The following is an 18,893-nucleotide window of genomic DNA, read 5'->3' as shown; positions in this document are numbered from 1 at the left end:
CGGGATCCACCCGGCACGCCCACCAGGGGCGACGCTCTGCCCACCAGGGGGCGATGCTTTGCTCCTCCGGGGGGTCGCTCTGCCGCGACCAGAGCCACTCTAGCGCCTGGGGCAGAGGCCAAGGAGCCATCCCCAGCGCCCGGGCCATCTTTGCTCCAATGGAGCCTTGGCTGCGGGAGGGGAAGAGAGAGACAGAGAGGAAGGAGGGGGTGGGGGTGGAGAAGCAAATGGGTGCTTCTCCTATGTGCCCTGGCTGGGAATCGAACCCGGGTCCCCCGCATGCCAGGCTGACGCTCTACCGCTGAGCCAACTGGCCAGGGCCAAATAAAATTTAAATAAATAAATAAATAAATAAAAATTTTCTAAGTTCCATTTACATTCTTTGGATTAGGGAGTATGGAAAGAGGAAAATCAACATCACTCCTCCCCTCAAAAAATGCCTTTGAATTAGAGACATATACTTTATTTGTGTGACTTCTGCTAACCTATTTTTTCTGATTTGCTTTCTGTTTCACTGAATATGAAAACCCATTTTGCTACTTAGTTTTTCCATCTGTACACCTGGATGTTGAGGGATCTTATGTAGCTCATGTGAACCAAGGCGGCAGATGAGGGCTCTCAGCTTTTCAGTGGCATCTTAACCTAATAAAGATGCGTAATCCTCAAGTCAGCTTTTTAGGTATTTTTACAGCCCCTTAAAATAGTTGAGAAAAATATTAAAGGGACAATTTTAGCTCAAGTGTAGTAAAATCCTTGCTTCTAGTAATAGAAGGGATCCACCTGGCATGCCCACCAGGGGGTGATGCTCTGCCCATCTGGGGCATTGCTCTGTTGCAACCAGAGCCATTCTAGCGCCTGAGGCAGAGGCCATGGAGCCATCCTCAGCGCCTGGGCAAACTTTGCTCCAATGGAGCCTTGGCTGCCGGAGGGGAAGAGAGAGATAGAGAGGAAGGAGAGGAGGAGGGGTGGAGAAGCAGATGGGTGTTGTTCCTGTGTGCCCTGGCCGGGAATCGAACCCGGGACTCCTGCACGCCAGGCCGACGCTCTACCACTGAGCCAACCGGCCAGGGCCCCCAAACTTCAGGTTTTCATAGCAGGAGCTTTGGTGTCAGTCAAACCAATTGAACCAGGATCTGTCATTTATTCTCTACCCATATGATTCTGGACACTGCCACTACTGTGTTTTCTCATTTGTAAATAACAATATGGAAATATCACGTGGCCCTTGACAGTTACAAGTATGTAATATAAACTGCACAAGGTTAGCGACACTGCTTTCTGTAAACCTTCCATGGAAACAATAGGCAATCAAGTAATCCTGCATAAATGAATTCACTAACACTTAATGAATGCTCATTAAAATTCACTTTAAACATATTGTTGCATTAGTTGATGGATTCCTGAATTTACATGGTGATCCTTGGGCTGACATTTCCACATTCCTCTTAGGGATTTATTTACTTTAAGATATAAATAGATTTAGTTAAAACTGCCAAACATGTCCCATTATTTGTGGGAGTGGTTTTTCAGGAATGTCTTAAAGTACTTGTTAAACAATACATAAATTCTGATCCTTTTGGACTAGAATAGGCCCAAGAATCTGCATTTAAAAAATTCTTCAAGAGCTTCTTCTGTAGATTGTGTAAGTTTTGAGAAGTCTGGAAGAACATGTCCAAACGTTTGGCCTTTGTTTCCATGTGAACCATCTTCTAGCCAAACTGGTCAGTCTCCTGAACTAGAAAACCTGGGTCAGGTATAAAATCCGAAACTTCCATGGGTACAGAGGAAAACAAAACAAAAACACAGCACCTCCTACTGGCCCAAAGGGTTACTCATTACAGCTCAAGTAACCATTCTTTCTTTACTGCTTTAAGGTTTATAAAAACACTGGCTACTGGGCTGAAATGAACACTTCAAATGCAACACACAAATACTTCACAAGTGTTAATAAGTATACAGTTCAATCTCTATAAAATAGTCACATTTATTTTTTTGAACTACTTACAACATAGTCTAAATAACTGGAATTATCATGTAACTGCTCATGATTTAAAGACACAAAACAGCTAAGAGTACTAAGTGTGTTAACAGTCCCCCATAAATACAAAAATACATGTCTATAAATATAAGAAAATGTAATAACATGTCTTGTTAAAGGACAATAGCTTTTAGTTCTTTAGAGGTTTGCATGAAATTCCATCACTGAAACCACTGGTTATATTCATAACCAGCTTAGTGAGGATGTTGCCCACTGCCTAACATCTGTAGGACAGTTGGGATATTTCTGCAAAGCATTCATAATTTGAGTATTATCCAAAAGTAGTTTCATCAGCTGGTACTCTCTCTGTGTATTTACTGAAGTTCTTTCCATAGGCCTTATTAATTCTAATTGTTGTAAGTGTTCAAAAGCCTAAAAGACGAAAGAAACAGTTTAGGTCCAAAGGGGAAGTAAAATACCATTAACCCAGAAAATAATTAAACGTTTTGGTCAGTTGTGAAATAGAGCTAAGCAACAAAACTTAATAGAAATCAAGAGATTCAAAAACAACTACCCAGCAGCTTCATAAAAACATGTATCAGGTGAAGTAGTGTCAATATACAGTTATCTACCCCTACATTGTTGAATGTAAACAGGGCAAATTTTAATCCAGTCTACACAACATGATTTTTCCCCCAATCTCATTTTTTGTTCTTGGTCTCATTCTATATCATATTTACTCCTACTACTACTGAGTTAATGAAGAGTTTCTAGTTCTCTATTAAAGAAACCTGAGATAAGAAAAGTACTTTTGACTTATTATATAGGTTACTCAAATTTGCACTTGTTTTTTGTTTGTGCCTTTGAAAGACTTTATAACTTTAATACAGCTGCAAAAAATGAGGGAGGGAGGAAGGATCCCTAAGAGTACACTAAGCCTGTTCAGCAGATCCTAGAAATAAATGTCTAAGAAGAGCTGTACCAGAATGGAGAGGAGACAGGTCCCAGTTTCCCTAAGAAGGTAGATGGAGACTACCACAACCTGCTAAAAGGGTTTCTTCCATCTTCACTACAACAGGGCTCTTATTCTGTCTGCTTCCTCTTACCTCACATAGTCTGTCTATTTTAACCTTGATTACTGTTTTATTAGGGTATGAAAAAAAACTTAAATTATGACATATTAACCATTAAATACATACTGAAATCAATTCCCAATTTCATTGTATCCCTACAGCTTCACTATGAAAAATATTAAAATATATATATATATATATATATATATATATATTTTTTTTTTTTTTTTTTCTTTTTCTGAAGTTGGAAACGGGGAGGCAGTCAGACTCCTGCATGCGCCTGACTGGGATCCACTGGGCATGCCCACCAGGGGGTGATGCTCTGCCTATCTTAGGGTGTCGCTCTGCCACAATCAGCCATTCTAGCACCTGAGGCAAAGGCCATAGAGCCATCCTCAGCGCCTGGGCAAACCTTCCTCCAATGGAGCCTTGGCTGCGGGAGGGGAAGAGAGAGACAGAGAGGAAGGAGAAGGGGGAGGGGTGGAGAAGCAGATGGGCACTTCTCCTGTGTGCCCTGGCCGGGAATCGAACCTGGGACTCCCGTGCGCCAGGCCAATGCTCTACCACTGAGCCAACCGGCCAGGGCTAAAATATATTCTTTATGCATCATAAAAATTCTTCTGATGAAAGGAGAAATAGTTCAGATATTCATTTCTGAAAATCAGAAAATGCAAGAAGCTGGGCTGAATAAAAGATTAAATTTTTTTCTAGGCAGCAAAAATACCTTTTTATTTAAAATGTAGAAACTCCTAAGAATTTAAATGCTCAAGTAACCCTTTTCCATTCGAACGACTCCCACAAAAAGACTATAAGACAGCATGGGCATTAGGAAGGAGGAGAGAAGACCAACCTGTAGGATGCTAAGTACTTTTCGTATTGTTTTTAAGAAATGGCAACAACCCAACATTTTTTGATTGCTACAAGAAATAAAATTCTAGAGTCCATTCTAACAGATCTATGGGTCCACTGCTTTAAATAACAACGTTTCTTGTCTCTGGCTGGATAGTTCAGTCGGTGAGCATCACTCTGAAAGAGCAGGGTTGTGGGTTCGATCCCTGGTCAGAGCCAATGAGTGCACAACTAAGGGAAACAACAAATGAAGGCTTCCCCTGAGCCCCTCCCTTTCTCTCTCAGTCTCTCTAAAATCAATCAATAAAAGAAAAAAATGTTTTCTTATAAAATCCTCTAGAGCTGTGCTGTCCAATAAAGTAACCACTAGCCACATAGGGCCACTGAACATTTGAAATGTGGGATTTGATTTTTAATTTTATTTAATTATCATTAAGTTTAATTTAAAATCTGGTACTTGAGTCAATTAGAAAATTTTAAATATGTTTAGAATAATTTTATAATATATATCTATTTCTTTAGCCAAACATGTTTTGGAATTTAAACAGCAAGTATTTCCAGTGAATACTGAGTGAATTAAATAGGTATAAACACATAAAAAATTGTAAAGACTTAACACAGAAGAAAATAAACCACTTCTTTAATAATTTTGTATACTAATTATACATTAAAATGTTTCTGCTATATTAGGTTAAATAAAATTTATTATTAAAGTTACTTCCATCTTTTCTTTTTGTTGTTGCTAGGAAACTTAAACTTACATTACATGGCTCACATCATATTTCTAGTGGACAATGGTACACTCAAAGTTCTTCAAGTTTTGAAACTCATGCCTCTCCCAAACCCTAATAAAACCTTCTCTGTATGCAATCACCAGCCAATGGGATTTTATCCATTGGTTTCTTAATGGCTCATCTCAGCATTTTTGTCTCTTTATACTGTTAAAATTATAAAACCAAACCCTGGGTGTAAGGGATTCAATGTATTTCACAGAATAATTAATAGTTCCTTCAGGATGAAAGTGACAGGAATAGACAGTAGAGGGCAGTCTACCTCCACAAACTCAAACACCTGGCTGCTTTCTGCAAGTTTCAACATTTTTAAAAATTAATAAAAGTGCAACTATAATATATACAGTTGGCCCTTGAACATGCTGGGGTTATGAACACCAACAACCTTCTATCTCCAGTCAAAAATTCCTATGTATTAATAACTTTTGATGCCCCCAAAACTTTACTAGTAGTCTACTGTTGACTGGGAGCCTTAACAACTGATTGAACACATTTTCTGTCATATGGATGATATATTACCATATATTCTTACAATAAAGTAAACTAGGATAAAGAAAGTTTTATTAAGAACATAATAAGGAAGAGAAAATACATTTATAGTATTCATTGAAAAAAATCCACATATAAGGAGACTCTCTTCTATTTAAACACCCATGTTGTTCAAGGGTCAACTGGACAAAAAAACTGGATATAAAAATATACTTCCCTGCAGAAAAGTAACAGTGAATCTTACCTTCATGACAACAGGTTTCTCAAAATTATAAACAGAATGGGCCTTCCTCTGAACAAACTTCTGAAACTCTGGACAAAACACAATTGACAAAATTAGTATCTTCAAATAAGCAGTTGGGTAGCGTTAGAAACTACCAGTCTCATCTCACCATTATAGACCATTTGAAAATTAAAGGGTTCCTCTTCGTAGATGTCATTTAAATGTTTCATTGCTATTATAAGACAGATTTCCAAGACTGACAGACCTATAGTAAAAGGAAAATAAACTAAGTTGTACTTTACTTATGATATGCAAGACTAAAATAACTGTCCTCCAAGTAGAATGATAAAGTAAAAGATCATGGATTTGAGGAGTGGGGAAAGGTAAAACCACCCAGGTTCAAATGTGTTTCAGTTACTATTATCTATCTAATCTTTAGCAAGTTCCTCAACTTCCCTGAATTTAGTTTTCAAATCAACAAAATAAGGATCTTTCTAAATTAAAGATATTACAAAGATTAGAAACAATATTATCAAGCACTAACTATAAGGCCCACAGTAAAACTGAAGTGCAATTATTATGTAACTTTGTATCACATAGGACTCTTGATTATTTAGAGAATCCCTAAAGTCCTGGAAGTCAAATTTAAATTTTTTTTTTTCTTGGAAGGTTCATAAGGTTCTCAAAAAGCACAGTAAACCCAAAATGGTTAAAAGCCAATGCTCTTCAGTCGTATCTGGTGCAATAAGACACCTGTAATACAGTCTTAGCTGGAAGGTGGCAAGGGAGGTAGTGTCCATTTTCTTTGACTTTAAGTGGGAGTGAAAACACCTTATATAGGCCTGAGTTAAAGGCAGTGTGGATATAAACATATTCTGTATTTACAGCTCTGTTCCCAAAGTAGATTATAATTTTGAAAAGCACTCCAATACACAAACTCAAATGTATAAAAACTATCAGGTAGGTTTCTCACCATGTACAATATTTGCTTTAGAGTCCATGCTGCACAGCTGGTTTGCCTCCATCAGATCTGCTGCAGTTATAAATGGGTGTGATGTGGTTACATGACTTAAAGCAAGCAGCTAGGGAAATGGGGATCAGAATAAAATTACATATTTACTTGAGTAATTTGGATATGTTACGGAACAAAACTTTTTAGTTTGCAGAGTATATCATTATGAGAGAATAAATAAAAATGCTTGGGAAAATTATTCTCTCATACTTATCTCAATTAAAATTTAGTATTTCCAATTCATCATACTTACTCAGTATAGGGTAAGAAGTTCTAGACATGGCAGTAAGACAAGAAAAATAAATATACCAGGTTGGAAATTTGATAAAAAGCCTCTCTATTTGCAGACGATATGACTATCTCAAGAAATTTAAAAATACTTCCTAAAATGAGTTTAGCAAGGATGCAGAACATCCTATATGTACCATCAACATATAAAAATAAATCACATTCCCATATATTTGTACTAATAATGAGCATGATGAAACCAAAATTAATGTACCATGTAAACTGATCCAAAAAAATTAAATATTTAAGTATACACTTTAAACATATACAAACAGGATCAGTGTGGTAAAAATTATAAAATGATAAAAGAAATACAAAAGACTAAATAAAAGAAGAGATGTACTATATTCAAAGATTATAAAACTCCATGTAGTAACCATAATAATTCCCCCAAAATTTATCTACAGATTTAATCAATTCCTGTTATAACATAATTAAGTAGTAAAAAAAAAAAAAATGATATAAACAAAATGAATACAAACCAATAGCATATGTAATGACCGCAGATTTTTGCCGACATTAAAATGCTTCTGTAGAACTTCTAGCACATTTCTATCTTCTGAGAGACACTAAAGGGAAAATAATCAAAACAGAATTAAGGAATAATACAATTTAAAACCTATATATAATCTTGTGTCTCACTCATTGGTGTACCTCATTAATTCTATTTATTATTAATAGGTACTGGTCTTATTTAGAACACAAAAATCAAAATCAAATATCTAGTCTATTGATTTTCTTCTCATTCCTTACCAGTGGTCGGCAAACTCAGTCAACAGAGCCAAATATCAACAGTACAACAATTGAAATCGTTCTTTTGAGAGTCAAGTTTTTTAAACTTAAACTATATAGGTAGGTACATTGTTATTAACTTAATTAGGGTACTCCTAAGCTGGCCAAAGAGCTGCACTCAAGGGGCTAAAGAGCCGCATGTGGCTCACGAGCCACGGTTTGCCAACCACTGCCTTACATTATTTAATATAGAAAAGATAAAACATAATCCTTGCCACCTGCAGATTTTCTAGTCTGAAAAGGCAATCTATACAATGATACAAATTGGATGATCAAAATCAAAATGCAGCACAAAGCGCAAAAGAGTTACCACACTTAGGAAAACAAAGTATATATTATACAGAATCCTTAAACTGTATGAGTCAATAGGTTCAAAAGAAGAAAGAACATTCCAGTTATAAGGACCAGCATGAGTGATGTAGGGAGATCATGGCATACTAACAGAAGATAACTAGTCATGTACTCCTGAGTTGCAGTTACTGGCAAAGTAATATGTATAGAAAGACAAAGGCAGGAAAACCTAACTGGAGGCAATTTAACTGTTTACTCAAGAGAGAAAAGAGGGTCTGAATTAACAAAGTGGTGTGAAGACAAGAGAGAATTAAGACATTTACAAAAGACATGGCTGATGGAAAATCAACTGGTGAGAAGTAGAGGAGAAAGGATTTGAGAAAGGAAATTTTAAAAAATCAGAAAAAAAAATCAGATATAATACCATACATACAGAATGGCCCAAGAGGAGTGAAGAGTGAGATATGGTCAAGAAGTGAAACTTGGATTATCAGTATTTAAGAAGTAGATGGAAAAAGAGAAGCAAAGTAAAAGAATGAGAAAGATACCTAAGACTAGAAGACAATGTAAATAAGAACAATAAAACCAAGGAAGAAAACCTCAAGAGGCAAGTGGTGATTAATAATATAAAGTACTGTGTATAATTAAATTAAGATATATTTTGAGAAGTTAATGGCATTGGAAAATTCAAAGATCCTTTGAAAAAGCATTCTCTAGAAGTGCCAACTGACTGCAGTGAATTATGAAAAATAAGGTACACTTTACATTGAAGAAAAATTAGATAAGAGGAGAGTAAATTCAAAGTTGGTAGAGCCAAGAAAGGCTTGGGGAAGATATTTTAAAAAATTAATCCCGCAAAGAATAAGGCTTCTTTATACTTAAAAAAAAAAAAAGCCAAAAGCTAGAAGAATAAGTAGTAAGTACTTCTATATTTTCCAGAGCTAAAACTGCATGTCTCTGCTTCATCCACTGTAAGTAGATCCGGATTCAGGGGTAAGTTCTAGTCTAATGAAATCAAGTTTTGTGTTCTTATTAAATATATTATCGTAGTTATAGTTCCCATTCCCTTACTATTGTTTTAAGTCTTTCAATTTTAAAAGACTTGCTGTTACTTTACATATATATTTTTTAAAGTCATAAACAGGGTCAAATACTACTCCTTGGAGATCACAAGATGAACATAAAGTAATTCGAATAAAAAACTTCTGGAAATTAACTATAGTCCTGGCTTCTGAAACTGTTAAGTCTTGTCAAGTCACTTATAAAGTTGATATATTAACAATCAGAGCACCTAGGAAAATGAAAGAAAATCCCCTGGTACAAAAATACTGATGAAAGAGACTTTTTCCCTGAAAGAATACAAACTTTTAAAGTATTTGCTTTCTTTCCCTTTTAAATAACATGTGTCAAATGGTTAGTCGTTTATCTTCTGCAGTTTTTGTTCATCTCTTTACTTTTAGAGGTCTGAATCCAATTCCCCTTCTTTCTGAAGGTTATCACCTCCTTGCTTCCATAATCAATCTGCTTTAAAAACAAGTTTATTAGATCTACAAGTGAGCCATTAAAAAGTAAAACCTTATCACATTTTTTTTTTTCTTTTTCTTTTCTGAAGCTGGAAACGGGGAAAGACAGACTCCCGCATGCGCCCGACCGGGATCCACCCGGCACACCCACCAGGGGTGATGCTCTGCCCTCCAGGGGGCGATGCTCTGCCCCTCCGGGGAGTCGCTCTGCCGCGACCAGAGCCACTCTAGCGCCTGGGGCAGAGGCCAAGGAGCCATCCCCAGCGCCCGGGCCATCTTTGCTCCAATGGAGCCTTGGCTGCAGGAGGGGAAGAGAGAGACAGAGAGGAAGGAGGGAGGGGGTGGAGAAGCAAATGGGCGCTTCTCCTATGTGCCTTGGCCGGGAATCAAACCCAGGTCCCCCGCACGCCAGGCCAACGCTCTACCGCTGAGCCAACCGGCCAGGGCCTCATCACATTTTTAATTTTGAATTTCACCATAATTCAAACATTATAAACTACTTGAGAATAAGGCTATTATCAATAACCACGATTGGTTCAGGAAATGATATAAAGGGAATAAGACAGAGACTGACTGATATCAGCACTTACAGGCACATGGGAGAAATTCCCAGAAACAAAGCAGAACTTCCTTGTTGTATAGGGAAGCTAATACATTTCCTTTTCACTGGTGAGCACATGAATTGCTGCCAAAAAAAGCAAGTTCTTACTGTGCTGATTGCAGTGTACTTGGCCAGTGCCCTCTTCAGGTAGATTCTAAGCAGAACGTTACAGGATTACACTTGCACCTCAGGACTCATGCTGCTCCAGGGATAATAACATAATGGCAGCAATATATGTACTACATCTCCTAGTCAGTCCTGCTAAGCCTTCGCCTTCTCACCTTTTGTTAACTAAACAGGAAAGGTTTGAGACAATAGGTAAATCTTCCTTGAACTTAGCTATAGTACTTTGAGGAAATTACCTTAGAGAAGAATTAGCTATGGTTGTTTTAAATGTTCTTTTATACAGAGATTTCTCTTATTCTGCCATACTGAGATAGTGTTTACTCAGCTTACTTATCTGACTCCTTTGGAGTAGGACTAAAACATTCAGACACTATCCTAAAGATATTTCTTGAATGAGATTCCATAGTGACCTATACCATTGCTTTTGGTTTAACCTTGGAATTAGAAACACTTGCTAGACAGTCAGCACTGAGAGAAAGGACAGCTCCCTTAATGCAGCCCCACCCCGCTCCCACCTTCAGGACAGGGCCTCTGGCCGTGGTGCTGACAGACAGATTTTTCAAGTGAAGTTCATTTATTAGCATACCAAAGGAGGTGGCAAATGAAGAGTAGGATGGGGAAAAAGTATTAGAACTAAGAGACATGAATTCCAGTGGCACTGGTTTTACCTAATAGAAGTACAAGACTGTCAAAAAGATGACAGGATAAAGCTCATAATCATTCCTAGCACCTGCCCCTAAATTCAGATACAGAACTAAAAACTTAAGGGGCTAGCCACTCTACTACCACATGATTTCCCATTTTCTGAGTCATCCAGAGTTATGCTTCACCAGTAATGTTATCATTTACTTCCTTTACTCAGACAATCAGAATGTAACATCTCTGAGAAGGACAGGAAGATAGATGATCGCATAGTGCAAGCGGGCCTACTTAGTCATTTTAGGAAAGGAACGGAGGTGAGCAAGGACAGAAGTAATAAAAGCCCTGGGACAGCACAAACATTTAATTATGAAAGACTGCATCTGAATCTCTAAAGCAGTCAGAAAACACTGTTGTAACAAGACAAACTGTTAAAAGAACTGGAGAAAGTGAAAGTCTGTGACTCACTGAAAGGTGTAAAAGGTAAAACATAGGTAATATATAAAGTTTGGGCCCTTTATGTAAAAACAAGTTTAGTAGATATATTAAATATAAAATGCTATAAATTAAATAACTGCTCTGTAGGAAAAGTAGGAAGAATGAGCTTGAATATAACAAACTTCTACTCTTTTTACCATGAATTCTTATGGACTGATTAAATTTTGTTCAATGAACTTTTAATTAAAAAAATATGTCAAAAGTACTGATTACATGAGCAGACTATATTTTATTACTAAAACAAGATTCAAGTTTCAGCTATGCAAGATGAATAAGTTTCAGAGATGTAATACACAGCAATGTGACTATGGTTAACACTACAGTATTATACAAATATCCTCAGTGTTTTCACAATAAAAATAGAAGAAGAAAGAAATTATACCTATGTAAGGTGATGGATATGTTTACTACCCCGATTTTGGTTTTTCACAATGTACATGTATAATAAAATATCAAGTTGTACACCATAAACATATACTGTTTTCAACTTGTTAATTATACTTCACAAAGATGGGAAGAAAGAAGAACCATTTAAGAGAAAAATAAATTAAAAATTCTCACTTTTAATTTGGTATTATTATTTTAAAATAAAATCAATATTGTTTTAATACAAAAAAATCATTTTTTTAGTCAGTGAATACAGACTGCATAACTCTAATTATCCATCCATTTAATCTTCCTTAGTCATTTGTATTTAGAGTATTTCATACTTATTTTACCCATGTCTTCAAATCCAAGGACTTTTTATATTATTTTCCACTTTCACAGGACCCATATTTTTTTGAAAAGATTTTACTGTGTGGGATTTATCTAGCAAAATTCTTCAATTATCTTATTAAACTTCCTCTTCTTTTTTCCCTGCCAACTGAAATTTCTTGTCAGTATAAGATAAACTGATGCTAACATGTTGAGCTGATTTAACAAAGGATTGTACAAATTAGGCTTTTCAATTTAAGTGCAGACACATTTACAGGGTCAACAGGTTTACTAACTCTTTAAAAACAACCGTGAAAGTGCCCCTGTAACCTGACCCTTGGTGTTGCAGTGGATAAAGTGTTGATCTAGAGCACTGAGGTTGCAGGTTGGAAACCCTGGGCTTGCCTGAGTAAGGTAAATAGGAGAATCAACTACTAGGAGTTTATGCTTCCTGCCCACCTCCCCTCTTCGCTCTCCTGTCTCTAAAATAAAGAAATAAAATCTAAAAAAAAAACCCAAAATGTAAAAAAAAAAAAAAGGGAAAAAGAAAAGGGAAGCACCCTGGTCACTAAGAAACTCAGTGCTCTAGCTACTCCAACACGGAATTTGCCCATGTATGTAATATAACCACAAGTGCCATCCTCTGGATCGCCTTTTAATAGATGCAATGAGATGAAAGCTAAAGTTCTTCATGAGAATCGGAGGAAAAAATACACTGGATAGGTAGGTATAAATCACTAAGGTAAACCTATTAAATTAAAAAATAATTTTTATGATGGAAATGCATTAACAAAATAATGAAAAATATAAATCAGATATAAATAAAATATCTCATTATAGCTATTTTGAAAAAAAATTCAGGAGATAGACATTTCAACAGTTTTCAAAAGAAGAAAATATACCCATACAAAAAGTGTGTAATTTGTATTCATGCAGTTTTATGACACAGTACATTAGAAGCACTGTGCTAATAAAAATTTTTAAGTATTTTAAGGTTTTAATTCCTTTCAAATGTTATATAGCAAGACACAGAAATTACTTTAAATATTATCACTTTGTTCCAAGTTACCTGAACATTCTCATTCCACTTTTCAGCAAAAAGCCTGTCTGGAAATTCTGCAGGCAGAGATAACTGTTCTTTAAATATTTTAAGATACTGTGGAAAACCAAATGAATTCATCAAGTATATCTGGCGGTGAGAAAATCGTGACTTCACTCTTTTTTCCAAGAGTTCCAAAATATCCTTAAAAACAAACAGAAATTCCGATGAGATGCATGTTGTTGTTGTTGTTTTTTTTAATCAATGTTAGAGGTATAAATAGTTAAAATATCACCTATAATTAGCAATACTATCTATAATACTTAACCAAGCATAAAAAAATTTCCAGAAACCTCTAAAAACTAAAATTATTCCCTTGATCTCCTTACGTTTACAAGGCAGTAGTAGTGAGAGAGTGGTGGCTTGGAAGTAAACCAAACCTCTGAAAAATTTTGTTATGTATGATAATTTAATCCCCTTATACGCATTTGTAGGCCTGGTGATGTCATGCCTTTTACCTACTACGTTATTTTCAGCTAATCTTTAATATTCCAAGACCTACGATGATTGCTAAAACACAGATATTATCCCATATTTTTTCGATCCATAAGACACACTCCCTCCCCTCCCCCCCCCAAAGTAGAGGGGAAAATGCCCATGCATCTTATGGAGTGAAAAATGTGGTATTTTAGTAAATATTTTAACACACCATTTGGTTCAGAATATTTTTTTTTCTTATTTCCTCCTTAAAACCCTACAGGTATCTTATGGTCAGGTGTGTCTTATGGAGCTAAAAATACAGTAACTATTATTGAATAGTTATGTCATTGTAACATTAACAGTTTCAATAAAGAATTTTGTACATTCTATGAAGATTTCAGATACAAAATTAAGACAATAAAATATATTAAGACTTATTACATTCAAACTGCAGAAGAGGAAACTGGCAGGAACCCAGCGTGACAGCAGTAAGCAACTGCCTTTTAGCTTTTCGATAGTGATATTTTAGAAACTACTTATATTTGTGCTATTTTTCCTTAAAAAGTTAAAAATCAAGTTTACTGTCAATTTTCCATGATTAAAAAGTTTCTTTTAAAAATTTGATGAAGCTCAGAAATACAGATTTTTAAATCTACCCAGATTTTCTAGGTAAAGAAACCAATTATCTAGACCTTGAGTGATCAAAACGGGATCACGGTTAGCATGGAAGGAAGACAGGAAAGATTAACAGAATGGGATAGAAGGGAAGAGGGTGAATAAAAAACCTGGAATGTTTTTATAGCTTAAAAAAGTACAGTGACAGTAAAAGAGAACAAAAGAAACTTATGTTCAGAGACTGAAGTATTATGCATTTATTTTCTAATAAGGAGGAGTTCTCAATCACCCATATAGGTAATCGGCTGACAGGCAGTGTAAGCAATACTCTATGCAAGCAATAATTAAGAAACTAAATTTGTGAATGGAACGAAAGATGAATTAAAAGATATTTTAGTGGGCCCTGGCCGGTTGGCTCAGTGGTAGAGCGTCGGCCTGGTGTGCAGGAGTCTCGGGTTCGATTCCCGGCCAGGACATACAGGAGAATCGTCCATCTGCTTCTCTACCCCTCCACCCCTCTCCTTCCTCTCTGTCTCTCTCTTCCCCTCCCGCAGCCAAGGCTCCATTGGAGCAAAGTTGGCCCGGGCACTGAGGATGGCTCCATGGCCTCTGCCTCAGGCACTAAACTGGCTCTGGTTGCAACTGAGCAACGCCCCAGATGGGCAGAGCATCGCCCCCTGGTGGGCATGCCACTGCCTCCCCGTTTCCAGCTTCAGAAAATACAAAAAAAAAAAAAAAAAAAAGATATTTTAGTGAACAATAATGACAGAAATTGGCAATATGAGGATAAAGAGGTCAGTGAAGAAAGGAATTACTTCCACAGGGTAAAGGTTGTTTGCTGCAAAGTTACTACTCCATCTGTCTTTCACTCTTTCCCTATAATCAGAGACACTTACTGACTTGTTAAAGAATTATAGATACCTGTAAAGAACTTATGGTAACACTGCTAAGGAGATACTGATCCTTTATTTGGTCCTTCACTGGGTCCGTAATATTTGCCACTGCCACTTCCACTCAAAGGAAGATTGTTTTAGCAAGAAGAAGGGTGCCTCAAGCCCTCTGATGGACTGCTGCTTTTGCAAGGAGGAATAAAGACATGTGGAGACACCAGACGCTCTATCAGGGAGACTTATTAATGAAGGCATTCACCATAAGCTCTGGAGCACTGGAGAAGGAGGACAGAGAAAGCTATTTCCTATAAGAAACAGCACTAAAAGGAGGACTACTGGAAGATGACTTTGTAAAAAAAAACTAAGATCTATAGAAAAGGAAAATAACTAAATGAGACTTATTTCCAGAGGTGTGTACTTAAAATGTTAATAGTATCAATTTGAGTTGATTCCAAGCATTGTCAAAATATGAAAAGAGACTGACCAGGTGGTGGCACAGTGGAAAGAGCATCGGACTGGGATGCGGAAGGACCCAGGTTCGAGACCCTGAGGTCACCAGCTTGAGCGCGGGCTCATCTAGTTTGAGCAAAGCTCACAAGCTTGGACCCAAGGTCGCTGGCTTGAGCAAGGGGTTACTCGATCTGCAGAAGGCCCACAGTCAAAGCACATATGAGAAAGCAATCAATGAACTAAGGCGTCGCAATGAAAAACTAATGATTGATGCTTCTCATCTCTCTTCGTTCCTGTCTGTCTGTCCCTATCTATCCCTCTCTCTGACTCTCTCTCTGTCTCTGTAAAACAAACAAAAAAACAGTAAAAATATGAAAGATACATAAATGTAAACACAAAGTATTAACAATTTCTATCAAATAATAGTTAAGATTATTTAACTTTTTCTTTACTTGCTAATGTAGAAATCAAATATATTAGCATAATCTGACTTTATATTTTTTAATTTAGTGATTCCAATGACGTGATGGAGGTATTAGTTTATGAGCATGTGTGATAATTGTTTTTTTTTATTTTCCTCATGCTAAGTGGAAAAGTGAGATAAATACACAAGGTGTTGGTGAAAAACATTTGAAAATGCCTAATATGATGTCCTACACAGGTGACTGTACTGGTAATTAAGCTTTAATTTTTCTAAATATTATAATTTGTTAATAGAAAAAAAAATACTTACCAATCTACATGTAAGACCAATAACTGTTATTGGAGTCTGTGCAGACTGAGAAACGTCAAAAAGATTATAGAGGAGTGTTTGGTTTCTATGATGAGCAAAAAGATCAAATTCATCTAATATAAAGATCACTGGACAACTACTAGTCCGGTCACCTAAGATAAAAATAAGAGTTTTCTATTAACAAGCAATTATTATTAACCTTTGTTAAATTTCCAAACTATTTATTACATTTCACTTTTTAAAATTTAATTCAACAGCCTGAACAGGCAGTGGCGCAGTGGAGAGAGTGTCGAACTGGGAGGCGGAGGACTCAGGTTTGGGACCCCAGGTCGCCAGCTTGAGCACGGGCTCATCTGGTTTGAGCAAAAACTCACCAGCTTGGACCCACAGTCACTGGCTCGAGCAAGGGGTTACTCGGTCTGCTGAAGGCCCGTGGTCAAGGCACATATAAGAAAGCAATCAATGAACGACTAAGGTGTTGCAACAAAAAACTGATGATTGATGCTTCTCATCTCTCTCCGTTCCTGTCTGTCTATCCCTATCTGTCCCTCTCTCTGACTCTCTCTCTGTCCCTGTAAAAAGAAAAATTAATAAAAAATAAAATAAAACTTAATTCAACAAACAAATATTGATAAACTGCTTTGGGTGGAGCACTTACCAATGCATGTATAGTTGTTCAACAAAAATAAATTACTTATAGGACAAGATAAACTTAGCATTTCAGTCTAATTAATAGACTCTAGTAATTTACTGATGAAAAATAAAATCATTTAAATAACTGAAGACTGTTTTTAAAATTATGTAAACATAGTTCTTTTATCATCAGAAAATTTACATTTTTAAATATCTACACAGACCAAATTGCTTTGAGATTAAATATAGTCAATATTTATGCTTAAAACTATTACTTCAGAAGAGACTTGTTTAGTTAGTAGAAATGCAAATATATCTTCCCATAGAAATATTTTTTATAAACAATGGCTAGGCTATGAAATTTTTCTGGGGGGGTATTATTCTGAAGTTAGAAACAGGGAGGTAGTCAGATGCCAGCAAGCGCCTGACCGGGATCCATCTGGGGGCGTTGCTCTGTTGCGGCCAGAACCATTCTAGTGCCTGAGGTGGAGGCCATGGAGCCATGCTCAGTGCCCGGGCCAACTTTGCTCCAATGGAGCCTTGGCTGTGGGAGAGGAAGGAGAGGGGGAGGGGTGGAGAAGCAGATGGGCATTTCTCCTGTGTGCCTTGACCAAGAATTGAACCCAGGACTTCCACGTGCGGGCCAATACTCTACTGCTGAGCCAACCAGCCAGGCCCTAGACTATGGAATTTAATCAAAACCACTATAATTTCTTCTAACCACAATGTTAATATTACAGCTACAGAAAGTTCAACATTACTCTATGGATTCATATTTCTTATCACAATGGAATCTGCCTTAGTAAAAAAATCACTATTAAGTTTAAGGTGTTATATTTGCATAAATGTGAAAAAATATGATAAGGGGATACTCACTCCAATACATAATAAATGGCATAGAAACCACAGGGACAGCTCAAAAGTCTAGAAACAGGCCTATATAATTAGAAATTTTATATTTATATAATATAGCATTACATATCAATGGGGAAAAGTGCTTTATTCAAGTTTAAAGCTCTACTTTACACCTTACCAAAATAAATTCCAGCCAAATTATTAAGTAAAAGTATATATATTGGATGAAAACATAATTGAATATCTTTAAAATCTGGAGAAAAAATTTTGATTATGTAAAATTTTTAACTCAGTTCAGCAGCAAATTCAAATCAAATTTTAGAAATGAGTAAAAAAGTAAGTGCGGGAATTCCCATCAATACAAGGTAAACATCAAAATAAGGGAAAGAACCAACATGAAATACCTGAACCAGGAAATACCAGTGGCCAATATAAATAGAAAATGATAATCATCATTACTAAATTAAGGAAAATTGAACTAATAATAGATAATTTTCCTATAAAAATAAGAACAATTGTTTTTGAAACTGTGAAGAGCAAGGTATATTGAAAAGTGTTTAGAAAATGGACCTTCTAGGGTAGTTTGGTAATATTTATTCTTTTTAAATTCTGTACCTTTTAATCCAGAACTCTACTCACTAAAATTTACCCCAGGAAATATCTAGATGACTATCTAAGAATTTCTTACTAATTATACAAAATTAGAAATAAAAGTCCATAACTGCTGGTTAATAGGCTATAATTTATATTTTTAACTAGTTAATTTACTTTTATAAAATGAAATGATGAGAACCATAAAAATGATGTAGCTCAAAATTTACTGATAAGAAAAGATGCTTACAGCATATTGTTCATAAAAAAATGTGTCAACTACATGATATAAAAATGAGTTTATTCTTATAAGTATCAATGTATATCAATGATACATTGCAGGTAAGTATAGAGATATGAAAACAAAAGTAACTGGGATAACCACTATTACAGTGGTGGGAATACACTGGTCATTATTTTATTCTTTTCTATATTTATTAACTTTTGTGTAAATGCACATTACCTTTATAATCAGGGGAAAATAAAGCTAAACAAATATCTTTGATACTATTAAATATGTTAATATTTACCTTTTTTTAAAGCTTCCAGAATAAATGAAAGGTTTTCAGCAAAGCTTCCCTGAATAACAGAAAAACATACCATGACTGGAGTTTAGTGAAACAAATGACAAAATAGGTATCTGACCCTTAGATATTATATAGACACACTATGTGTCTGACTCTTAAACATTATATAAACACTCTATTTTTTATAGTAAATTAGTTATTGGCCAGATTC

The 18,893-nt window shown here is 36.0% G+C and overlaps 1 protein-coding gene across 6 annotated transcripts in view; it reads right to left on the bottom strand.

Annotated features, from left to right (window-relative positions):
- Window positions 1–272: 272 nt before the first annotated feature.
- ORC4 (origin recognition complex subunit 4) overlaps window positions 273–18,893 on the bottom strand; it is a 75,095-nt gene continuing 56,474 nt past the window's right edge. For 5 of the 6 annotated variants that reach the window (XM_066232980.1, XM_066232978.1, XM_066232983.1 and 2 more), the window contains 8 exons: window positions 18,686–18,734; window positions 16,077–16,228; window positions 12,939–13,112; window positions 7,186–7,272; window positions 6,377–6,485; window positions 5,573–5,668; window positions 5,425–5,492; window positions 273–2,410 (listed from right to left, as the gene is read on the bottom strand). In XM_066232980.1, the coding sequence (XP_066089077.1) occupies window positions 2,222–2,410; window positions 5,425–5,492; window positions 5,573–5,668; window positions 6,377–6,485; window positions 7,186–7,272; window positions 12,939–13,112; window positions 16,077–16,228; window positions 18,686–18,734 (924 nt within the window). In that variant the 3' untranslated portion in view covers window positions 273–2,221. The remainder of the gene's footprint in view (window positions 2,411–5,424; window positions 5,493–5,572; window positions 5,669–6,376; window positions 6,486–7,185; window positions 7,273–12,938; window positions 13,113–16,076; window positions 16,229–18,685; window positions 18,735–18,893) is intronic. The other variant, XM_066232982.1, reaches the window with a different exon arrangement.

This window comes from Saccopteryx bilineata, chromosome 5 (genome assembly GCF_036850765.1).
Source record: "Saccopteryx bilineata isolate mSacBil1 chromosome 5, mSacBil1_pri_phased_curated, whole genome shotgun sequence".
Lineage (NCBI taxonomy): Eukaryota > Metazoa > Chordata > Mammalia > Chiroptera > Emballonuridae > Saccopteryx > Saccopteryx bilineata.
The sequence above is the reverse complement of the archived record's forward strand: the minus strand, read 5'-3'. Positions and strand labels throughout refer to the sequence as shown.